Source organism: Hydra vulgaris, chromosome 13 (assembly GCF_038396675.1).
Source record: "Hydra vulgaris chromosome 13, alternate assembly HydraT2T_AEP".
Lineage (NCBI taxonomy): Eukaryota > Metazoa > Cnidaria > Hydrozoa > Anthoathecata > Hydridae > Hydra > Hydra vulgaris.
In genome coordinates this window covers 21204765-21231349 of record NC_088932.1, presented here as the reverse complement: position 1 = coordinate 21231349, position 26585 = coordinate 21204765, and the positions used below count along the sequence as shown (strand labels likewise).

Here is a 26585-nt window from a genome sequence, read left to right as displayed (position 1 = left end):
TCGAAAACTTGTGGTAGTTTGAATGCTCATGAATAATAAAAAATATATCATTTATAAATCGTTTATAAAAGCAAATCCACATTGAAAGTCGGTCCATTATTTCCTCATCAATTTATCCCATAAATAAATTAGCATAGGGCGGGGCCATAATTGTAAAAGGTGATCAGTCAAAAATTGAAAGTTGCTGTGGGTTAAGATGGTTACTAATATAATGTCAAAAAAAGAGCAATAGGTGTGCGTTTCAGGGGTCCGTTATATGGCGGTGCTCTCTTGAAATAAAATTTTACAGCGTCAATACCTTCGCGGTGAAGAATGTTTGTATACAAAGACGTAACATCAGCCGTTCAATTTATTATAATCATCAGTTAAATTTTTTTCATCTTTTGGTTGTTGTGAAAAAACAAGTGCTGTTATATTACATTCTATCATGTTAAGATAACTTAAAATAGTTTTGTTTTTTGTCATAGGGGGTGACCAAATTGATTTTTTATGAAATGCATGCCTCGTTATCTCTTCGGTCCGAAAACAGAGTTGTTGGAAAAGGGTTGTTTTAAATCTTTCAAAAGCCGTTATGTGAATATTAAGGGACGTATTTGTAATTGAAGTAACAAAATTTAATCCTAAACTTAAAAGCTCTTTTTCATTGTCTGTTAGGACGTGTTTTGATATGTTGGTAACTAATTTATTGTTAAATTGATGTGAGAAATTTGATTTAGCCTGAATGATATATTTATTATACTTCCTCATGTTGCTATGTGGTGTTGACGAAACAATTTAGCCAGACTAAATGGTACAAAAGTTCTTTTTTTGATAGATGGAGTAAACAGTTTTCTTTGTTGATCCTAGAGAAAAATATTTTATCAAAAATGCTTGTAATAACCATTTACAACATTAGTAAGTGGCTACAGATAACTAGTGAAGATAATTTAAAGTCAAAAACAGTAATGAGACAACAAACACAGTGTTAATGTTTGTGGATTTGTAACTAAATGATGGACACCATTAAACGATAAACTTAATGGTAACATAGACGTAAAATAATCAAACTAAAAGAAGTTTACACAGCTTTAATATAAAGTATATTAAAGCAGTGTAAATTTCAATAAATGCTCCAACAATGAACTAAATAATTTAAAACTTTTTCCATGATAAAAAACTTTATGTTCAGAAATTAAAGTTTACTTTACGTTTTGAATTAAAAGCAACTTTAAAACCATATCTAAATCGAAATTTCAAAAAGTAAAGTCTTCTCCACGGTCTAAACAAAACGTTATTTTGAGACCATAAAAAAACAACAACGAAAAATATTACATCAACAAAACATATCGAAAGCCGCTAGTTTATAAAAATTGCTCTTACATATTTTTATATAAATCCTAAAATGAAAAATCAATCACATGTTAACCACATTACATACATATATATAACATACATAAATATAACTTATAACTTACTTATATATATATATATATATATATATATATATATGTATATATGTATATATATATATATATATATATATATATATATATATATATATATATATATATATATGTATGTATATATATATATATATATATATATATATATATATATATATATATATGTATGTATATATATATATATATATATATATATATATATATATATATATATATATATATATATATATATATATATATATATAAATATTTTTTTTATGGACAATTCTAAGCAACTTTGGTGAAGGAACCATAAGCCTATCTCGATTTTCGAATCTCCCACTTTTCAAAAAATGATTTTTTCCCTATAACATCATTTTGATTTAAAATTCGATTTTTTATTCATCGTTATATTATCTTTTTTATATGTGTATGCGGGGTTTTTGGGGTCAAGAAATTCATTTCTGATCTTGATTTTTACCTATGACCATCACCAGATGTCGTTTCAGGCATATTATAACTCTTTTTTGTCGATTTTTTGAGAAAATTTACAAGTTTTTTGGTGAAATTGATCCTTATTTATTTTTTTTCAACAGAAATTCAACCTACAAAATGAGAACATGTGTAAAAAATAAAAAAAATGACTTTAGTTTTAGAAAAGCAAAATAAGTTATTTTTGAAAGTCTTTCTTGCTTTCAAGTTTGGGGTAGTTTGCACGGCTTTTTGATGAAACTGTCATAACACTGTGTCAACTTTTTTCTAAAACACGTTTAGAAACGCTAGCCGGCAATTGAACATGTTTTTCCGTTGCCTGTATGTCTACCGGAATTCTTGGATCAGGCAATGGTGGATCATCGTATTCTAAATATTGTTCCAAGTGATCATACGTAATGTTATGCGTAAACGGTGGTTCGAATAAGACATCATCTTTATTTAAATCAATCATACTCGTATAATATGTACAATTGAAGTTCATCAATGGTTTTTGATAAACTCTAAGATGTGGCGGGTCGTACAGATTTCTTCGGTAATGTAAAATTTCTTGATTGCGATGTTTCGTGTCTCTTTTCTATCATCAAATAACATCGCTAACAAAATATTTTCGGAATGTGCGTTATATGAATTGTCTTTAATGACATTATTCACAACTCCGCGTAGATTTGTATCCAAATATTGTGTACAACGAATGAATTTGTAAATTAATACACTACCGAAGACCACCGAATTATATAGTACTTGATGTTGAAGTGCATCGGCACATTCAACATCAAGTCCTTCACTTTCATTATGTAGGTTGCCAGAATTTTCAAATTCCTTGATGGATTTTCAGTTGACACATACAATTGCAACAATCTATTCGCCTTGGTGAGCCAACGTGAATGTGCTATTGGTCCTGGTTTAATGTGAGATAAATCCGCAGGAACAACACCATTTGAAATTGCATTGGCCATTTTGTATAAGTACTTTAAATCAGCGGATAATTCAAATGGATCTAAATCAGGTGGCATGTTCTCTAGCACGATTATCTCAAATTCATGTGCAAGCTGAAAAAAAAGAAATTAGATAAATTAAATGCAATTTTACCATTTAATAATGGAAAAAATTGATGAGAAAAATGACAAATGATACATACCGGATAATTTTCACACGTTTCAATTTGTCTGCCCAACGTTCCGGTTGTTATTCGTGGTCCAGTGGTTGATGATCTTTCCAAAGTGTCAAACAAATGATAAAATAGCAGCTCGTTGAAGTGCAGAAGGCACACAAACCAATGCAGCGGTCTATTCAAATGCAATTCAAATCGACAAAAAATCCCAATTCTTACGCCAGTATTTGTTGGCTCACCATCACAGCATCTTCCAATTAATGCATTGAGAGCAATTTCTTTTTCAACGAAGAATGCATTCAATGTCATCAACTTGTGTTCAGCATCTTCATTTTCGACTTTTGTGTAGTCTATCAATTGAGAATTTGGTTCCTTCAAAACAACTAGATGTGGTTCTTTCACGATCCTTGCATAGAACTTCTCATCAATTTTTTCCATTGTTTAAGCATCATTTTTTCGGCCGTCGAATGAAAATCAAATTGGATGCATCATGCTGCTTAAGAAGCAATTCTTGTCTGCATTTGGCTTTTTCTCAACGCACTTTATTTGTATCCATGATGATAGGAATGCCATGCTCATCTTTTACGTAAATGTCTTGCATAAGAGATGTTGCGAGTGCTGCTGCTATTCTATCAGACACAACAAATTGATCACACATCGCAGCGAAGTTCGAAGCATCGTATCTGGGAGTATATGGTCCTCGTATCACTGGCGGAACATCTTGTGGAATTGAACATGGCTCATCTGTATCAGTACTTTGTTTCAAATGCTAAATGGCTCTCTTCAACACTTATTGATATTATTGTTGACGTTGGTGCTGGCTCTTCGAATTCCGGTATCATCAATTGTCTGACATTAGACGAATCTCACATGAACTCTTTCAAATGATCTGGAATCAATCCACATGAGCATAATGCTGCCTTCAAGTCTCATTGATATTTGCCGATGTAAAATAATTCTTTTGTAGATCGCACGAACGTTCTGAATGCACCAAAAACAGCAACATCGTGCGAAGGTAAATGCTTCAAATGACTTTCGGTCCTCGTTAATGTTGTTGCGGTTTGCAATGTAGACGGCAATGCATTTGGATCCATTGTATACTTTTACTGAATAAATTAAAAAATAAGGGAAATTAGTATATTTTAAAACATTTGGTTCGAATATATTTTTTCTACCTTCAAATTGGTAAATACACAGTGGTAAAAATGGTGACAATTTTATTTATATTCAAATATCAAATTTTGATTTCAAACGAAAAACGAACGCTAAATAAATGACTCAAAGACGCTTTGTTTACAAAACATAAACAAAAAAATACTCTCATATAAAATGTTGTTGTAAATACGCACGATGATTATTATTTTTTAAGATTAATTTCATTCTCTTTTCCAAAACTGAAAATTTATGTGTTAACATACGCAGATTTTTCTAGAACGAATGAGCAACGGAAACAGTATAAAGTTGATGGCGAAATGTCAAACGACATTTTGCCCCTAAGGACCAGTTTGGTTTTCGGCGGCATGCTATACATTATTCCGACACACATTATTCCGACAAGTCATTCATACAAATATATTATTTCTACGCACATTATTCCTACATGCTATACATATAAATACATTACAATGTATTACATATTTCAGAAAAAAGTAATCAAGAAAGAGAACAACATCGATGCCTATGTGTATAAAATTGCACATATTTAATACATACCTTTTAAATATTTTTGAATTTAACAATTATTCGCTGGCAGGAAATATATTTATAATTCACCTTCAATGGAATAATGCTCAAACACGAATGAACTGAACACTCATAAATGTCATTGTTATTATGCTCTGTCACAAAATATGTCGGTAATGATGTTTTACCAATGTGTTTTTTTAATAAATACTTTGTTGACTTGAAAGCAACAACACTTTGTTACATTTTTTTCTCACTAAATTCATCTTTTTTTTTTTTTTTTTTTTTACACATGTTCTTATTTTTTAGGTTGAATTTCTGTTGTAAAAAATAAAATAAAGATCAATTTCACCAAAAAACTTGTAATTTTTCTCGGAAAATAGACAAAAAATAGTTAAAATATGCATGAAACGCCCTCTGGCGGTGGTCAAAGGTAAAAATCAAGATCAGAAATGAATTTTTTGACCCCAAAAACGCCCCATATACACATAAAAAAAGATAATATAACAATGAATAAAAAAATCGAATTTTGAATCAAAATGATGTTATTGGGAAAAAATCATTTTTTGAAAAGTGGGAGATTCGAAAATCGAGATAGACTTATGGTTTCTTTACCAAAGTTGCTTAGAATTGTCCATATAACCATCCTAGGGGGCGGCTCTAATCGACAAAAAATTTGGCCCGCCCTAATATACATATATATATATATATATATATATATATATATATATATATATATATATATATATATATATATATATATATATATATATATATATATATGTATAAATTATGTTAATGTATTCCACAAACAGAGCGCTCAATGTATATATATATATATATATATATATATATATATATATATATATATATATATATATATATATATATATATATATATATATATATATATATATTTATATATATATATATATATATATATATATATATATATATATATATATATATATATATATATATTAGTAAATAGTCATTACAGTAAAAAGAAATAATATATATATATATATATATATATATATATATATATATATATATATATATATATATATATATATATATATATATATATATATATATATATTAGTAAATAGTCATTACAGTAAAAAGAAATTTTTATAGTGAAAAAAAGTTGAAGCAATGGCTAAAAGAATATCTTAAATATAGAACATATTTATCTAAAGTTTAAAAAAAAGTTATTGAAATCCTATATTCATATGTTTAGAAAATTGATTTCAAATATATAAGCAAATTTATGAGTTAAACTAAAAAGTTATTAATTGAAAGTAAAGTTTAAGTACGCTAAGATATTTTTTACTCTTTTTCTATTAGTTATCCATTTATTTAACCATAAAATATGAAAATTTACAATAATATTTTATAAACTCACATAAATTAGGTTAGGTGTCACTCATGTAGTTAAAAACTTGTCATTGGAGTGACACCAGGAAAAAAAAAAAAACAACAAGCAAAACAAAGGAAGAATTATAAATAAAAAAAGAAATTAAAAAGAAAAAAAAAGAAAGAAAGGAAATAAGGCACTAATAAATAAGGATGATAACAATAGTTGTAATAATAATATAATAAAAATAATAATATTAATAATAATGTAAATAAAAAAATAAATAGTAACTATATCATGATAACTTTACTAAAAATTATAACTAATGATGAAAACAATAGTAAAAATAATTATAGTGAAGTTTATAACTATGACAGAATAAAATAAACATAACAATTGCAAAAATTAGGACAATAACCATAAAATTGTTACTTTAATTAAATCACTTTCACTATCATTATAAATAATATTATTAAGATTTAAAAAACAAAGATAAGTTAATGATTATAGTAGTATTAGTAGATTTAAAAAAGACAGTATAAAATGAAAGTAATAATAGTTTTATAAATACAGTAAACTTAAAAAAGCAATAATAGTATAAGATAAAATTAATACTCATTAAATATATACTCAAATAAAAATTTTTTAATTTGGTTTCGATTGAGAAGAAGAATGTTAATAATAAAAGGGTATTTAGTTAAAAAAAAAAAATTTTTGATTAATGATATTATTTAGTTGCAGTGAGAAATACATTGATGTGTTATAGAGAGCTTGCCAAATTTGATAGTGTTGAAAAAGGAAGTGTGCAAGTTAAAATTTTCAGTATTTCGAGTATAATATTTGTGTGTGTCACTTGTTTTAATAAAAAAATTATTGAACGAATTTGGTAGTTTATTTTGAAGAAAATCAAACACAAAGAGACAATTTAAAGCTTTACAAGATCTTGAATTTTTAGAATTTTTAATTCAGAAAATCTATTTTCGATATTAGATTGTAAAGAAGAAAATGTCATAATTCTTAAGAAAGTGCGTTGTAAACTGTTTATACGATGTAATATAAAACCACCTTTTTGACCCCAAACAGTGCAACAATAACTTATATGTGAGGAGGACAAGGAATAGTAAATTGATATTAAAACATTTTGGGGAACATAGTGTCGTATTAATGACAGCATACTATTGGCACGTGAGAGTTTTTTATTTAATTGAATTAGTTGATAGTACCATGGTAGGTTTTTGTCAAGAAATAGCCCAAGGTATTTTATATATTTAGATAGGTAAAGTCTTTTACCATTAAGTTTAATTTTCAGATTATTACTATCAACATTTTTTTTTGGAGGGTGAAAAATAATAAATTCAGCTTTATTAACATTTAGGAAAAGACGGTTACTATTTAACCAATGACACAAATGATGGAGATCTGAATTAACTTTTTTACAAAGCTGCGCGAGTGATTTATTTATGCATAGAAGATTAGTGTCTTCAGCGAAATGATGAACAATCGATTTATTTATAGAGTGAGGCAGATCGGTAATATATTAAAAACAGTAAAGGTTCTATAAAAGAACTCTGTGGGACACCATACTTAATAACTTTACTTGTGGATTGAAACCCAAAATTCGAAACAAACTGAGTATGATTGTTAATATAGGATGAAAACCAATCATTAACAATACCCCGTATTCCATAGTGATACAATTTTTCAGTTAAAATCTTATGGTCAACTGTATCAAATGCTTTTTGAAGATCAATAAAGACGCCACAAGCAAAAGAACCACTATCAATCGCACCACGAATCATTTCAGTAATGATAATAAGTGCATGCGAAGTAGAGTGTTTTAAACAAAATCTAAACTGATGGCCGTGGAGACACTTAGAATTAACAAGAATGTGGTAGATACGAGAATACATTAATTTTTCAAGAATTTTGCTGATATTTGATAATAATGATATTGGTCTATAGTTATTGCAGTCAAGTTTTGAGTCCTTTTTATGGATTGGTTTAAACAGATGCAGTTTTTAAAATATTAGGGAATATACCAGTAGCGAATGAGAGATTAAATAGTTTAGAAAGTACTGACGAAATATCATGAGCAAGAAGTTTTAGAATAAAGGTTGGAACGCTGTTTGGACCAGAAGCCTTGCCATCATTTAGAGAAAGAATAACTGATATTATTTCATTTTTTTCAGTTGGTTTAATGAAAAGAGAGTCAGGGTTTGATGTTTTTAAATACTTATGGAAGTCAGTATGAGATGAATGAATATTTTTTTACAGATCTTCAGGGATTGAAATAAAAAAGGAGTTGAAAATTTCCGAGATTTTAACTGGATCAACGATAATGGTGTTTTTTAAAGATATACAAGATGTATATGAGATATCATTCGAACGTATATTCAAAAGAGTTCTAATACCCTTCCACGTAGCTCTCAAACTATTGCTATTAGTAGTAAAATAGTTAGAAAAGTGGTTTTTTTTTGCTTCTTCGAATAAGTGTTACAAGTAAATTTCTATAGGTTTTGTAAGTTTTTTCAAGAATTAGTTTGTCGTCATGAAGACTTTTTGTTATAAGGAACTACTTAAAAACATTGTTTTGTTTTTTTATCGAGGTTAAAATTGCTGAAGGAATCTATGGTTTAAGGCTTCGAGTTAAGCCACAATTACTTTAAAAAGCTAATAAAACTAATTAATTAATTAATTAGTTTTATTAGCGGTGCGTGTTTGTCTAGAAGAGAGTTAAAGGAAGTGAAGAAATCTTTATATGATTTATTTAAATTATTATTGGAAACTTTGATTACTCTATCCCAGTTGATTTTAAAGTAGTCGTTCCTGAATTCTTCACTATTTAATTTTTTTAAGTTTCCAAGAATAATATTGCTTTTTCGAGAATTAATAATTCTTTTCTTAAAAGAATAGTAAATTAGAAACTTTGGCAAATGATCCGATATTGTAATAGTTAGATTGCCGGAAAAAATATCTTTAGAAGTTGAATTAGAAAATATATTATCAATTAAAGTACTTGAGTGATTGGTAATTCTTGTTGGAAAAGATATAAAAGGAAGAAAGTTGTTTGAAGCAATGGTGTTAAAATACTCCGAGATGGAATTATTTGAGTTTGCTTTTATAAGATCGATATTAAAATCACCCATTATAAAGATAGTTTTATTTTTTTCAACAGCAAGTTTTTCGAATAGAATAGCTAGATATGAAACAATAAATTCATTTATAAATAATAAAATTATAAAAAATAATAAAATTGGCGATAAACACAGCCTACTATGATATTAGACGTTTTAGGGAAAATGATTTCAACAAAAATAGACTCTAAGAATTGGGGTTTATACATAAGTAAATCGTTTCTAGATTTATAAACTAATTTATTAGAATTGTAAAGTAGAGCATCTCCAAATGAAGTTTTTGTTGGAGTATTTTCAGAAACATATCCACTAAGATTAATTGGAGTTGTTGGGAGTAAATCAGATTTCAGCTTAGTTTCTGTAATTCCGATTATACTAAATTCATAATTTATTAGAGATAAAAGTGAAGTTAATTCGTCAAAATGTTTAACTAATGAAGCGATTTTTAAATGAAATAGAGAAAAGCAATTAATATTGATGTTTGAAGAGTTAAATTTTTCAGTATCAATGTACTTACTATTGATTGGATTCTCAACTATGTTTGTATCATCATTGTCGTTGTTATTTAGCTGATCAGTAAAGTAATTATTGAGTTGATTAAAAGTATCAGATTCTTGGGAGCAGGGAAAAAGGCAAAGGTCATTAGGCAGATCATTGAGATGTAATATATTGTCAATAGAAGTTTGAAGACGTAGTTCATTATCCGATATAGAACGAAAAGGAAAAATACTGTTTCAACATGTAATACAGAGCCAATAATTCATGGAAGAGTTTTTTAATAAACTAAAATCATTATTTTATACATTTCTTGTGGATTGAACTTAGGCAGTGATTGCATTGAAGTGAATGATGATTAGCACGAATAATTTTATCACAAATTTTGCAGAGTTTAGACATAATAAGTAGAAATTTGTTTAGAAATAAAGATATTGATATTAATAAGATTATTGCAACAGAAACAATATAACGAATATATAACAATGATGAAGTCTATGATAAAGATATTAACAAAATAATAATAATAATGGATAATAATAACAACAATAATAATAGTAATAATCACAAAAATTGCAATAGTAATAAAAATAGTGTCAGTAATAACAAAAGTAGTAGTAGTAATGTATAATAAAATTATAAATACTATAAATGACTAACGCTTAATAATAAAATATACAATTATATAGCTAATAATAATGTAATAAATAATATGATAAAATAGATATGTAAAAAAGAAAGAACTGAATGAGCTAAAAAAAAAAAAACAGTAAAAAAAACAGTAAAACAAGAAAAAAAAAAAAAAGTTATTACAACTTCAAATATAACCGTAAGTTTTTAAAGTTCTTTAATTATTTTTCATTATTTATAATTTTGTAAAATGTTTGTAATAATGTACTAATCTACATTAAAAATAAGGCTACAACATTGAGTTTTAGAAATCAAATAACAAATGGACCGTTGCCATATTAAATATTATTTGTAGTTAAGAACCGTAGCCATTTTAAAAGTTCAAAATCTTTTATATTTTCTTACGCATGCGTACCTAAATATAATGCTTGTAAACAACCGTGACATAAAATAAAATTATTTGAAGCCAATTTACTGTTTAATAAACATTTGATTTAACATTTGATTTAAACATGAGCGATTAAGATTATATATATATATATATATATATATATATATATATATACATATGTATAGTATATTATAACATAAGAATATATCTCTTATGCGCCCATGACCAAAATAAAATAAGTTTTTGTTAAATACTACTAAGTTAAGTATGTTACTACTATGGTAAGTACTACTTACTACTAAGTTAAGTATGTTACTACTATGTTAAGTACTACTAAGCAATCTGAACAACATAAGACAAGAGCATATTTTTCAAACGAAAACCATACGAACCATATTCGTCTATTGTAGAAACAATTAGTGAACTATTTGAAAAACCTCCCCATATAAATCCGTCCAGAGAAGCGATTATTAGTAAACTACCTAAAAAGTCTTTAAAATTAATGTTCAACAAGATGAAAAATATGAATAATAATCGTGTTTATATATAGGTACACAAATGCTTTACACGAGGAAGTAACACTTGTTTTGTTAACTACATTATGTTATAATACTTTAGTTCTGTTTTATATGAAATATATTATATTATCATACTTGAAAACAGTTATGCATTATGCATTGTTAGATATACATACTTATACGGATGGCATCTTTAGCAACAGCCACAACACAGTAACAATTTAAACAAAATTGACACTAAAAAAAAAAAAAAAATTTTAATAATTTTATGTTATATCAACGAAGGTGTACGTTTCGAGCAACCGTTGTTTTCAACACAAAAAAATTGTTTTCCGTTCAATCTGATACAGGTTCATATTCTTCTAATGAAAACAGTATATCATTCAGAGATTAATTACAAATCTGGCATGAAATATGTTTATCTAGAATAAATAAAAATTTCTTACAAATGCTAGGTCGTCTTGACGAGGGAAAATAAGACAATTTGTTTGAATTGGAATTTGCTCTGAATATAGATGGGCTATTTATTTATTGGATACAATTTCCTCGTTTAACTATGTGAAGTGGCGTTTTATTAATTATACCAGAGTATTAAATATTATTATGATTATTTATTGTCGTTTGTATAAGCTTTTGTGGTGTCTATTTGGGTGGTTTGAGTATAAAACTGTATATATATATATATATATATATATATATATATATATATATATATATATATAATTGACAGTTGATAACAGTTTAAGGTTTTTATAAATTGTACATCTAAACCATCCATAAATAAAATTAGCTTGTTTATCAAAACCACAAAAAGCTTTTGTTTTTTTAATATAAAAAATTAAATTTTTAATAAGAAAGTTTTCAATAAAAAAAAAAGAATTTTTATTTTTGATGAAGTATTGTATATTGCGCTATTTTAAAAAAGACACGCATATATTTTATATATTTAGAATTTTAAAGGCTGTCCTTTTTACTAAAACAACACGTATTTATTTTTTATGTTATAGATGTTGTTTTGTTAGTATATTTAACTAGTAATAATAAATGACTATTTATATATTTATATATTTGCCTCAGAAACAAAGGATCCGTGGTTAAATCCCACCTCTGGGCAAGTTTTGCGACATCGGTTAGGAAGTAAGCGTGAACTTCCGATTAAATGCTTATCCGCGATGCTCTGTGATAAGACCGTAAGGACTTCTTGGGGCACCTAAATAAATTGAACAAAAAATATATTATATATACTAAAATAATTAACTAGTATTAATTAATAAACTTTTTCATTGCAAGAATTTTTTAGGAGGAATTTTTGTTAATTGTAATCAGCTCAGCCAATTATGTGCTTTATGGTTGAAATGTAATAGTTAAATCATGGGGCTCTCAAATAAGCCTAAAATGGTGTAATTTGATTGTCAAACATGGTGAGTTTGTTCTTAAATACAAATAAATTTTTACTCAAGTACTTAAAATTATATTATACTCAGGTACTGTAAGATAAATGAAGACTTTTTAAGTTCAAAAAAGCATTACATTACACAAAGACTAGCAAATGTAGTTTTAAACAGAATGTCCGCCTTGACCTATACAATTATGTGCTTAATTTAAAAGCTAAAAAAAAAAAAAAGAAAAGCGGTGAGTGAACCTCTGTGTGAGTGCGTGTTTCAGGTGAGCATTTAAGTGCTACTAAAATAACGTTTGCAGCAAACGTTAAGTTACGTTCGCTGTTTGTTCTTTAAACAATTGTATTAAACGTTTAAGAACTCTAAGTCAGAGGTTTTTGAACATAACTTGTTAACTGGTTCCTTATATCAGTTTAACGTTGTCCAATGTCAAGATATTGCGAGTTAATGGATAAGTAAATTTCTAATAGGTGAGCTATAAAACCAGATTTCCAATAGGAGAGCGAAAATACTTTTTGTAAGTCATTCGATGCGCACGTTACTTCTAAAAACGAGGAACAGCTTTGTAAGGTCATGATGGGAACGACATGATTGGAATTTTACTCAAGTATTGCCCCTTGGTACTTACAACATGAACATTATAGATTAACTTGATGGATAAACTGGTTACAAGTATACACATAAAAAATGAGGTTTTGGGTGTATAAGCTGCTCTAACATTTTAGGAAAAGTTGAAAACCATCTGAGAATGCAAGTTTTTCTCCATTATTGCTAATAAATGTACTGAAGTTAGTAACAAAGAACCGCTATTGTTTTGACTTTGAACGGTAGATAAAGATTTGATCCCTTTTACAGACTTATAGGGTTTACCCTGTTGATTAAAAGCGATACTATGTTACTTATTATTAAAGATAGTCTCTTTAGAATTAACTTAAGTTTTGATAGTTGCAGGGGTTAAATCTATGATGGCGCATCTAATATGATATGGAAGAAATCTGGAGAATAAGCTCAAAAACTTGCCCGACATTCAAAAGCTGTTGCCATACACTGTCAAGGGCATTCTCTAAGTTTATCCGTGAAATTGCTGACTACGAGATGTGAGATTTTGTGAGATATCTTAAGCGTTGTTGAAGAAATATGTGTACTGGTAAAGTTTTCAACAAAATGAAAACATTTATTTGGAAACATTAAAAGAGAACATCAAGATTGGAATGGTCTAGAACAAGGCTCTAAACCTTTCAAAAATCTGAAGAAACTTTCCACAATAAGACGGACCGTTCCGGAAGAATGTATTAAGAGAGTCATAGATAAATATGAATCACTCTTGCATCTTCGGAACACACGCATGAAAGAAAAATTTGACCACTAGAAAAAGATTTGTTGGTTAAAAGAGTTGGATGAAATACCTTTACTACTATTTAGCATCAATCTATTTTATAAGCCTTTTGACTTTATGATAACTTGTCGAAATCTCTTCAATTGACAAAGTTGTAGGCAACCAGTTGAAAAAAATCTGCATAATTAGTGATTGATATAATAAAAAAAATGAGAGATAATAACAACTTCCATTTGTTTTTTGCGGTGGATAAAAAAGCAGCAAATTCAATAAGATCAATTAAAAAACCTAACTTGTCGAGGAAATGAAAAAATTTGAGTTGTTCCATTTTCAATTTGTCATTGGTTTCGGAGAATAAACAAGCAATGCTTATTACCCAGAAACAGATAATAATTATTTTAGGCAAATAAATTCTAAAGCTCTTGACATAAAAATTAATGCAATAAAAGATCGAAAAAAAATATTTATGTATATATACATATATATATATATATATATATATATATATATATATATATACATATATATATATATATATATATATATATATATATATATATATATATATATATATATATATATATATATATATATATATATATATATAAAGTCATTTTGTCATATATATATACATAAAGTCATTTTGTCAAAAAATAGAGGTACCCAATTTGCATAATAATGTATCGATATGCAAACTCTTGTTATTTTTCTGTTCTAAAAGTCATACTTTAAAAAAATAGAGTTACTCAATTTGCATATATTCTTTATACATATATATATATAAAGTCCCTGTGAATTTTTTATGTTCACATTTTATTGCTAAAATTTTATCTTTTAGTTACAATTTTGGCTTGGAGCTAAAAAGGTTTGTTTTGTTTTTATTTTCTTGAATTAGATTGTATGTTTTGTATGTTGTATGTGTACATTAATAAACATTAAAATTTTATTTAGGTATACCGCATTACTTGGAAGTTTATTTAATGTATTTCAGTTATAGACTTTGTATTACTTTAAAATAAAGGTTTGTTAAAGGTTTTTGTCATAACCTTGCATTTTTTAAAAATACTTTAACAAATTACCAAACAAAAATTTAAAATTTTTTTTAAATAAAATAATTTTAAGAAAGCTAATCAAGGATATGTTGTTGACACAACAACTATGTCAATTAGATCACAATAATTGAGTTATATGACAAATTACATTATGGTTTAAACTGTTCTTGAATCTACGCGTGGATATAAACTTGAGCATTTTGTTAAATTCAATTAATGATCAGCATAAATTGAATAGTATTTTGTACAAGTTCAATAAATTAGAATTGATCGAATTTATTTACACTGTATTAAGTGAAAAAACTAAGTATTATTAAGTGTAAGAAAAGTAAATTATTTGGTGTTATAAAGATGGTGAAATAGTATGTTAAGGTAAAGGTAGGTAAGGTAGTAAAATCACGTTTTCTAGAGTTTCAAGTAGTCGTATAAGAAATGCTGAAACTAATAATACTGCTAAAACGCTTTACTTACTTAAATATGTTTAGAAAAATTATTCAAAAGTGTATTTAAATTTATTAATTTATAATTAATTTTATTGATTTATAATTAATTTTAATAGTTTATAAATAATTTTATTAACTTATAATTAGTTTTATTAATTATAGTATTTTAATAATTGTAATTATAATTAAATTTATTAATAAAAATTATAAATAATACTATAAATAATTTTTTTACTTTTCTTAATAATACGTTAAATAAAAAATTAAACTCTTTAACTATATAAATGTTTTTAATTGTTAATGTAATTAGCAATAATTAATCAATAATGAACTTAAAGTAATTTTGTTTTTTTAGTAAATTGAAATAAAGTTTAAAGTTAGTACATTGAATTACTTTTTAATAAATATAGAATAAATTTAAAAACAAGAAAATGCAAAATATTTTAAAATTTAACTTATTAAAATATGTTATGAAATTAAAGTTATAAATTTATGTTCATTTAGACATTTGTCGGAAGCACTTTCATTTTCGCTTTCATGACTCCATTATTACCATGCTCTGCGTTACCTCAAAATAGGTAAGTTTTTAACCATCTAATTTCTATATAAAATTACATTTCGAATTGCATTTACTTGGCTTTAAAATAAAAAAAGATTTTGATTAGTTTTTAATTATAAGTTTTAAATTCTAAAGTAGTTAGGCAATACTTTCGTTAAAATTTATTCAGTTTTTCAATTTTTTTTATATTTAACAAAGTTATCAACCAGATAGTGTTTACGTACGACAATTCAAAACATTTTAGTTAGTTATACTGCATTATAACATTTTGTTTTTTACAGTTTTTACAGACTATTTCTTAAAAAAACATAATTTTTATTAAATTATTCATTTATTTTATCAAAATATATTAGTAACCATTACAATTGACAAAAATAATATCTTTGAAACATTGGTAAATATTTTATTAATTGAATACTTGAAGGTAATGCTTACTATGATGTCCTTTAGCATTTAAAAAATTACCTAAGCGGGTAGGCATAGAGTGAATGAACTTTCTCAAGTATTTAGAAGTCACAAGTTAAGTCCATACCTGCCTAAATCATCTTGTAAATCATCCGAATATGAGGGTCTTAGTTTCTAAACTTCATTTTTAAGATGATTCTAGCAGTTTTAAATAAGATTGATGTTGTGTGAATTACCAGGCCAGGGGTCAATGATCTCAACCCCATTCTCACGTATCCAACTGCTTAGAAGATTGACCCTGTGAAAGGGTCCTCCATCATGATGAACATTGTGGGTATTTGTGATGTTCATGAAAATTATGTTTTTTTAAAAGTTTTTGAAGATAATGTTGTGTTAGAAGGCATAAACCATAAACCACCACTTTGATTTGCTCTAATGGCAGCCCATAATATGATTTTAGGGCAATGTTTTACAGTAGAAAGCATATACTGTGGGTTGTATCGTTGGCAAGGTGGGCGTCTAACGCTTGTAGAATGACAACCAAATTGTTTGATTAGTAATTTGTTGGTAAATATTACATCTTCCCAATCTTCCCCTGACCAATGCTTATATTTTTGACAAAAGGTAATTACCAATTTCTTGATATTGGTTTAATTTTTTTTTAATGCAGCTATGTGTTACATTAAAACGTGCAGCAATAGAAGTCAGGGTCAATCCTTGTTCACGTAGAATAACAACCTGAGCATGATTTTCTGTTGTTAATTCATTAGTTCTTTCCATAATTAATATTAGATTTTTTGCTAAAATCACAACAAGCTTTGACTAAAACAAATTTAGTGGTTTATAACATAACATTTATATATATATATATATATATATATATATATATATATATATATATATATATATATATATAAATATATATATATATACATATATATATATATATATATATATATATATATATATATATATATATATATATATATATACATACATATATATATATATATATATATATATATATATATATACATATATATATATATATATATATATATATATATATAAATATATATATATATATATATATGTATATATATATATATGTATATATATATATATATACACACATATATATATATATATATATATATATATATATATATATATATATATATATATATATATATATATATATATATATACATATATATATATATATTAATATATATTGTTTTTTTGTTTTTTTTCTTACTATATATTTTGATGTTTAATATAACGTTACATAAGAGTTTCACATAAAATAAAATAAAAACAAAGTGAGTAGCCGTGGCCCAGAGGTAGCGCACTTGCCTCAGAAACAAAGGGTCCATGGTTTGAGCCCCACCTGTTGGCAAGTTTTGCTACATTGTTTAGGAAGGAGGCGGGAACTTCCAATTAAATGCTCATCCGCGGTGCTCTGTAATAAGACCGTAAGGACTTTTTTGGGGCACCTTAATAAAAAATAATAATAATAAAAAGAAAAAGAAAATTTAAAAAACAGACCAGGACTTAAAGAAGATATGGGTTATGCAATACCACCTCAATCTTTTCAAAGAGCCACTTAACAAAAAATATATTGTCAAGAAGTTATAAAAAGATGTATCTAACAGTGAGATGTAAAATGTTCAATTTACATACTCAAAGATAAAAAAATTTATAAACCAATACATAAATAACTAAAAGAATAAGTGTACAATTATTTTCTTTAAAGAATAAAAAGTAAAACTATTTAGAAAAAACTTATCGGAGTTAATAGTATTCCTCAGAAATAAAAAGATATGTTAAAATTATTAAACTTGTAAGAGTTTAAAAATTTTAACATATCTTTTTTAGTAATTTTTTTTCTGAAAATAATTCCATATCTTAGGTCCTCGAAATGCTATTGAAAACTCTGTATATTTATTTAAATTTTTAGGCAATTTAAAATATTTGATTGATTTGTTCTTAGGAGATTTTTATTTATATTTTTTTCAAATTTATAAAAAAAATTAACTGGAGTGAGGTTATTTGTTTGTTTATACATGAAAGTTAGGTATTGATAAATAAACATTCATAATTTTTATATCTCTCATTAAGGGTTTATTTCCGTTGACTGGTTTTGCGATAAATTATACCGACAGTAGTTTCCAAATTCTTTTTTTTCTGTATCATAAACTAAGAAATATGCACTTGAAAATTGTACTATTAAAGCAAGTAAGTAAATTGCAACCATAGATAGTAGTTTGGTTCTAAATGAGTATGCATTTAATTTAAAAGTCTTACGGTACAAAATTGTATTTCGTCTCTCAATTGCAATGTATACCAGTAAAAAAACTGAAGCATCTAGAAACCAATAGGGTAAAAAATAACCTGTCACAAGCATACACATCCAATCTCCCTTTTTACCTATGGGATGATGCTCCCCTCGTTTTTTCCTGTATATAACTCTAAACACATGATTTCAGGGCTGAAGACCCGGGGGGGGAGATCAGTGGCACGTCACCACACTTTTTGTAAAGGACCTCTTTTTTTTTTTTAAAAAAAAAAGAAAATTCTAAACATAGAGGACTTTTTTTTGAAATTTACGATTGTGCTCCCCACTTCGAAACCCGTGTCGTCGGCCATGGTTTTTGAACACTTTGTGCTTTTTTAAGTTTTGTAGATTGCGTGCTACCAAATGTAATATTTAATACCCCATGGCACAAATAACAAAACAGTGAACTAAAAAGAAATCAATTAATTTAAGACATACCATATTATCATAAGGACGAACTCTGTACATCATTAAATTAAGTAAATAGTTAATAAGGGAAAGCAAAGATAAATGATTGTCAACAAGTATTCCTAAGAACTATTTAGAGTCTTCCTGTTTTATTTCTTTGTTATTTAAGAATAGATCTGGTAGTTTAAGAGGAAGGCTTACTTTTTGCGACTTTTTATAAAGTAATGTATACTTTGTTTTTTTGACGTTTAATGATAGTTTATTTGTTGTAAACCAATCATTTATCTTATCTTTTTCAAAGTTCATGTCAGCATAAAGTTACTTGATACTATAGTTGGAAAGAAAAAGATTTGTATCATCTGCAAACATAGTTGGGTTTAATTAGATAGATGCGTTACTTAAGTCGCTTAAATAAGCTAAGAATTATAGAGACCTAGTATTGATTTTTGTGGTACTCCACATGGGTTTTTAAGAATTCTGTATTACTTGTCTTGAACATATTATGTTCTATAAGTTTTTAATCCAATTGTAGCCCTTGATAATTAACCCATAATACTTTAACTTATCTAAAAAGATAAGTTAAATATATTCAATAATCGCATGTTCAGTTTAATGATTTTTCTAAAATCCAAATTCTTTTGAATAAAAAAAATTGTTTAATGTTAAACGGTCAAAGATTCTATTACAAATTTCACGCTCCAATATCTTTGAAAATATAGAAAGCAATCATATAGGCCTGTAGTTGGACACATTTGAATGATCATTACTTTTATAAATTGGAATAACTTTTGCAAGTTATAATATATCAGGAAATGATCCTTGGTCCAAGGAGCTTAACTTTATAGAACAACAGTATACCTATATTTAATTTATTAGAAATTATTATATTGCTGGGTTGTTTTTTTTTTTATGGAAGAAAAAGCCATTTCAAATTCTTTTAATGTCAAGTCAAAACCATAAAACGTTTTGTCATTTGATGGTGTTAGATAGATTGTATAAGAATTAGAGGATAGCATAATTTTGTTAGCTAGATCAAGTCCAACATTTGTGAAATCTGTATTAAACTCTTTAGATATTTCTTTAGGACATAATATATCATTAATATTTATGTTGATTCGTTTTGATAGTGAAGGAGTTTTTTTTTGTTTTTCGTAATATTATTGATTACTGCCAATGTTTTTTATGGTATCCAGCATACATTTAGTAAATTGTTTACTGTAATTTCTTTTAGCTTTTTTTTATAAGATAAATAATAAACTATTTCTATGTTTTATACATTCTTTTCCTTAGTTGGGCTTTAACTTAAAAAATTTATTTTACAGTTTTTGTTTGGTTTTAGAGCATTTTATAAGTGTTTAAATCATCCAGGGCGCAGTGGGCTAAACAGTGGACAATGCTCAAAAATCAATGTTACCAAAATAAATTTAAATTATTTTTTATTGAAAGCCAAATAATTTTTCAGTATATTAAAAAAAAAATTATTGTAAAAGCACGATTTGTTCAGAATATGTGCTAGTTTGAATAACTTAAATTTGTTGCAAAAGATAGGACTATGACTCGAAATGTAAACGTTAACTTCATAGATTAGTGCACAAAATTTTTTTTACATTTAATACCTAATAAAATTATTAAAATTTAGCAAAATTTTAGTGTTTTTGAACTAATTTTTTATTTTTGTTGAGTTAGCACTAGCAAAATCATATATTTTTAAACTCCTATAACAAAGAGGAGTAAGATGCTTTTTAACTAAATTGTGCCAACCTAGCATTTTTAAACAAAATTGTAAAAGAATGACCCTACCTCTTTAGTTTAAATTTTTCTAAAATATATCAAAAAATATTAATGCAAATAGTTTCACATTATTGTGTAAATATCTTTTAAAAGGTTAGATGTGTTTAGTAAAAGTGTATGTCTAGAAATAAAAAAAATGGGTCAAGACCAATTTTTGATCAACACCTCCACCCTCCTCCCCCTCCTCCTAGCTCTCTTTTCCATTGAACTTTTATTTTTGACTAAATTTAATCTAGTTAGTAAAACCATTAATAAAAATAAAAAAAATTGCAGCATTTAATTCCGTTTTAAAATAACAAGTTGCAAGATTTAAAATCAAAATTGAGAACTTTGTAATGAATATAGTAATAATGTAATAATTTTACTTATACTTAAACTTGTTTACATTTTTAATTATATCATATTATTTTAAGTTTAAATCAATTTGTTTAAAAAGTTATAAGATAATGATCAACAAAAGTGTTTAAGTTTAATAATAATAAGTATTTATATCTTAATGAAGCTCACTGAACTTAACTTATTTGAAATTATATTGCCGAGGAAAATAAACAACCATAAACAATTTCTGCAAATATAACAAGTTGTATACAGATAACTGCTAAGACACTTGGCTGCGATAAATTGACGTTTGTACAAAAAGCATTAATTCAGAATAGCTGGCTAAGATCTGCATCTGAAGAAAAACAAATTTAAAAAAATGGGCTATACTGGCATACATTTTAAGGCTGGTAAGGAACCTTGCTTGAAAAGTATGTTAAGGAATAACCCCTTTCAATAAAGTTCCAATAGAAACAACGTCAATTTAAACAGATTGTGCTCTTGATTGACATTCATATACAAACCATAAAAAAACCCTTTCAACTGCTGGTTTTAATATATTGTCTTGTTGAAAATATCTCGGAAGAAAACAATCTGAAGTAACACCAATTATTATGAGTTACCTTCAATCTTATTCAGGTGTTTACTTCAGTCTAGTTCAGGCTATTAAACTGACGATGCAAAGAATAATGGAGAACATTTTTTAGATATAAACATTGAAATCATATTAATCAAAATAAAGTTTGGATTTGAGTGGAAGTCAATATTTAATTAACAAGATAATGTTAACACTACTGACGATGTTCTGTCTATTTTCATTTGTAATGGAAGCAGGTTTGCTAATATGGTCACAAAGTTTTAAGTCTTCAAATGCAAAAATAATCAAGAGAAATTTTTCAATCATTGTCTGTTCTTAATTCTGACATTGAAGAGTTAAAAAATAAAGGTTTCCTTATGTTTAAAGAGGCAAAAAAATTTAATTTAAAGATGAAAGTGCAGTCATATATGATGGATATGAAAGCAGCGAACCTTATTTTAAGAGTTGGAGGTGCACATTGTGATCTAGGCACACGCTTAAAGGTGTTTGATTATTGAAAAAATTGAAAATGGTTTTGTAATCAATCGAGACACTATAACTATGAATCAAATATTTAACCAATTTGAACAAGAAGACTTACAAAAAACCTGAATATATCACAAGGGCCAGACAATCCTTCAAACCAATTTCATCCTGTGATGTAAAACCAATACAAGTAAATTGGTATCTTGTAATAGAGTTCATATTATTCTATATTTTTAATATGTGAACACACTTGATATTAAAATTATTGCATTTTAAAACTACTGATATTTGTATAGGTTCTTCATGCTTTTTATGCTGCGTACGTTTGACTATTTCATGAAGACTGTTGCACATGATGAAAGCTGGTGTTTTTGATTGGTCTTAGTCTCTTTTCTGTGCTTCAAGTAGGTTTCTGAAGCAAGCAGTCACTTCATTATAGCAAAAGATATTAAAATAAACAGGTATAAAATGACTATCCTAATTGAATTGGAAAAAATGGAACGGAAAACAGTTTATATAGCTAGAGAATTATTGCACAAAAAATCATAAAGGGATTTTATTAAAGCACAATTGCCTGTTCAATATCATGCTACATTTCAAAGGCTCAAATTGGTCAGTAATTCTTTGAGTATTCTCCTCAAAAAGAATGATTTATGTGAATCATTATAAAAGCTATTGTACAGATTTTTATTTATTTCTATTTAACGAGGTTCCGCCTGTTACAAAAATAAATTTATCTGAACCATGGATCAGTATTACACCATCATTTGACATACTGATTGGTAATTCTTGGATACTAGTTTTGAATAACGAGGAAAGTGGTTTGGGAAATCGTTATTATTCTGGGTTATTTTATCTGAAGATGACACATATTTTAAAATGTTTACATATGAATAAATTTCATATTTTAGTACTTCTTTTTGATAATTTTTATTGTTTTTGTCATTAATGTATGTTATATTTACAAAATTTATATACATATTTAAAAACATTTAAACGCATTGTTGTTAAAACCAATGAAAAAGTAAGTTTTAATAAATTTCAATATTTTTTCTTTTAAATTATGACCAAATATCCTACAGCAAAATTCTTTATTAGTTTTTCCAAAATTTATGCATAAAAACCTCCCCAAAAGGTCCATTATCAACCCCGTAGCACTTTTTGTTCAAAAGTTATGAACCATTGTCTGTGAAAACAGCTGTTTTGCCCACTATGCAGGGATTAGCAAGTATTTTTGTTTTTATTTATAATACTTCATTAGGGCAAGCTTCATTAAATACCTCTTGAAATTAGTTTAAAAATAAATTGCGTACTCCATTTGTATTTTGACTTTTCCAAACATCACTCTAGTTCTCACTATAGTATACATAATCTTTTTTTTCCCTATTTTTTAAAAAAAAAACTTTTTCTGTAAAATCTTGAAATGATCGAATTTTACCACTAGGTGGTCAGTACATATATATATACATATATATATATATATATATATATATATATATATATATATATATATATATATATATATATATATATATATATATATATATATATATGTATATATATATATATATGTATATATATATATATATATATATATATATATATATATATATATATATATATATATATATATATATATATATGTATGTATATATATATTAGGGTACATGCCTTTGAGGAAATTTTTGAATTTCAATAAACAACCCCTTGAAATGTGCGACATTGGTGTTAAAACTAACTTTGAAAAAAAATTAGCCTGATCGGACCACTCTTGTGCCTCCCCCAGAGCCCATTTATTTAAAAAAAATGGTCAAAAAAACGCCGAAAACGCCAAGGTGATAATATAAAAAATGTTAACTGATTTTTTTATAACATACAGGTATTGATTTATATTTTTAAATAAAAAGGGTAGTTAAGGCAGAATATGAATACTTTTGCTGTTTTATTGTGTTAAATAGTGTTAAAAATCGCAAAAAAATGAATTACTTTGCCGCGAATTTTAAGTATAACTAAATATTACAATTAAAAAAATTTTATGAATGACGATTTATCCTTAATTACATAATGATTATTTAAAATAATGTTAAAGTTTGTTGTATAAATTATTTTCGTTTTTCAATAATTTTTGCCATTGTAGAAAGTGAGTCAATCAACCTCTTTATAGCCAAACTTGAAGACTTTTTTCCTGGCCTTTTTGTAGCAAATCTAGCTTTATCAACAGTTAGTAGTCTGTTCTGAATTCCCTCTTCTTTATTGTATCTGTGCACAAACTGTTGCATCATTTCTAATGCTCTTTCAGCAGGATCATTTACGACAACTAGAGATTTAGCAAAATCTTTGAAGATTCTAAAGCTTGATGGTATCCACCAATACTGAGGTGGGTGGGTAAGCCAGTCTCTAATACTTTGTTTATCCAATCCAATTCTATCAAAAATCAAGTAGGAGAATTGATCAACTAGTAATGATAAACTTGGAGGATCATTATAAACTCTCCTAATCTTGTTTTCCACTTCAATGAGCAATTTGTTGTTCATTTTAAAATAATCAGAGTTTGGCATGTCATATTGAAGCCTAGCAGAAACAATCTTACTTTTTTCTTCATTAGAAACATCTTTATCCAACAGAGGAAGAGGTACAATTGTAGAATCAAGATACCAGGAATGTTTGTAAAATGATTTCAATACTGCTTCAATGCCACTGGTTTGGCACAAACATCTTTGTATAGATGCATTTTATGTATTGATAAAATATCAAGATATGGCGCTTTGATAGCTTTGTCAGATTGCAAATACCATTTTGCTAAAAAACATGCTATGAATTCCGCCATGATATTTATTTCTTCTAAAAGTAGTTTAACTTCTTGGTCAAATTTAATATGATTTAAAAACAATTGCAATTTTAGATAACATATGGCTTTTCCAAGGAACATTGCATGGTGGACAGCTCCTGGTTTCCTAATTATTACACCTTCAAACGACAAATAAGCAAAAACCAGCTCAGCTAGTTCTTTTCTATCGCCTCCCAATATGTTTTTACTTTTAATATACTTTTTGCAAAATTTAAGTGACTCTACTGCAGCACATTCGATAACAGTTCCTTTTGTCTTATCGTAATGAAATCGTGTAACATCATTCGTATCATAATGAAAACCAGGACTTTCAAATTAGTCTTTCAGTTTTTTAAATAAAACATTCTCTGGTCCAGACGTCTTTCTTTGTGTCACAACATTACAAAAGTGAACAATCTTTAGCTCTGATATGTGATGTCTACAAGCAAGAAATAATGGATTGATATCTTGATTGTTTGCTATTCTAAACAGGGAACCTTTTTTAGTTCCAGTGTTACTGGAAGTTGTATCAAAGCACAACCCTCCGATGTTTCTTTCGGTTTCATATTCTTTAAGGAGATTCGTCACGCCTTTATACTGATTTTCCACTGAGGATGATGCTAGGGAAGGTACTCCGAGAAGACAAACCTCTCCATTAATATTTAAAAGAACTGCTGATCTGTCATTTTTGAATCGTTTGCCATTTTTTTATTCAAATAAGGTTTTACCATCGAAATGAATGATAGGTGGATATTTGGAGGCTTTTAAAGCAGCTTTAATGTCAATTCTGGGTTGTTTACTTATTTTTAAGTTCACCTTTTTCATATGTGATAAGGCTGCTGAAATACTGCAATGAAGTTTACTTACATCCACACAAGACTTATGAACGACAGAAGTGAAAACTTTCTGGAGAACTGCAGCAGATATATCATTAATTGATGCTGCAAAAGCAACACTACCACTGTCAAATCTTTAGGAATTGTGCACGTAATTGGTTTTTCTTTTTCTTTTCTCCTTGTCCAATCACCAGGTTCAAAGTCTATATCATTCAACATTTCTGTATCGCTTTTATCTAAAAATTACGATTGGTTCCTGATCTAAACTTTTTGTAACACCTAAAGTGTTGTGCTTTCGTTTGCATTTTTTCTTTCTAATACTCTCACCAGACATTTCACTATATTTCTTATCCTCGGTTCCGAGAATGAACTTTCTATCGCTTTCTCAATCATCTAAAAACTTCAAATCTTCGGCTTTGTCTTTATCTAATCTTTTCTTGTCGTTCATTATGGTTCGTCTAAGATTTGATGTACCAATCTAGAACACTTTCTTTGTCTTCTGTATAAAATAATTTTGTTTTTTTAAATCTGAAGTTGATCCTCTCTTTTCATGGTTTTTTAAACTGTAGTA

General features: G+C 26.9%; 1 protein-coding gene across 3 annotated transcripts in view; it reads left to right on the top strand.

Annotated features, from left to right (window-relative positions):
• Positions 1-26585, top strand: part of LOC136089411 (uncharacterized) — a 58036-nt gene that overhangs the window by 14369 nt on the left and 17082 nt on the right. For all 3 annotated transcript variants that reach the window (XM_065815387.1, XM_065815386.1, XM_065815385.1), the window contains exons 3-4: positions 14813-14839; positions 15974-16047. In XM_065815387.1, coding sequence (XP_065671459.1) covers positions 14813-14839; positions 15974-16047 — 101 coding nt within the window. The remainder of the gene's footprint in view (positions 1-14812; positions 14840-15973; positions 16048-26585) is intronic.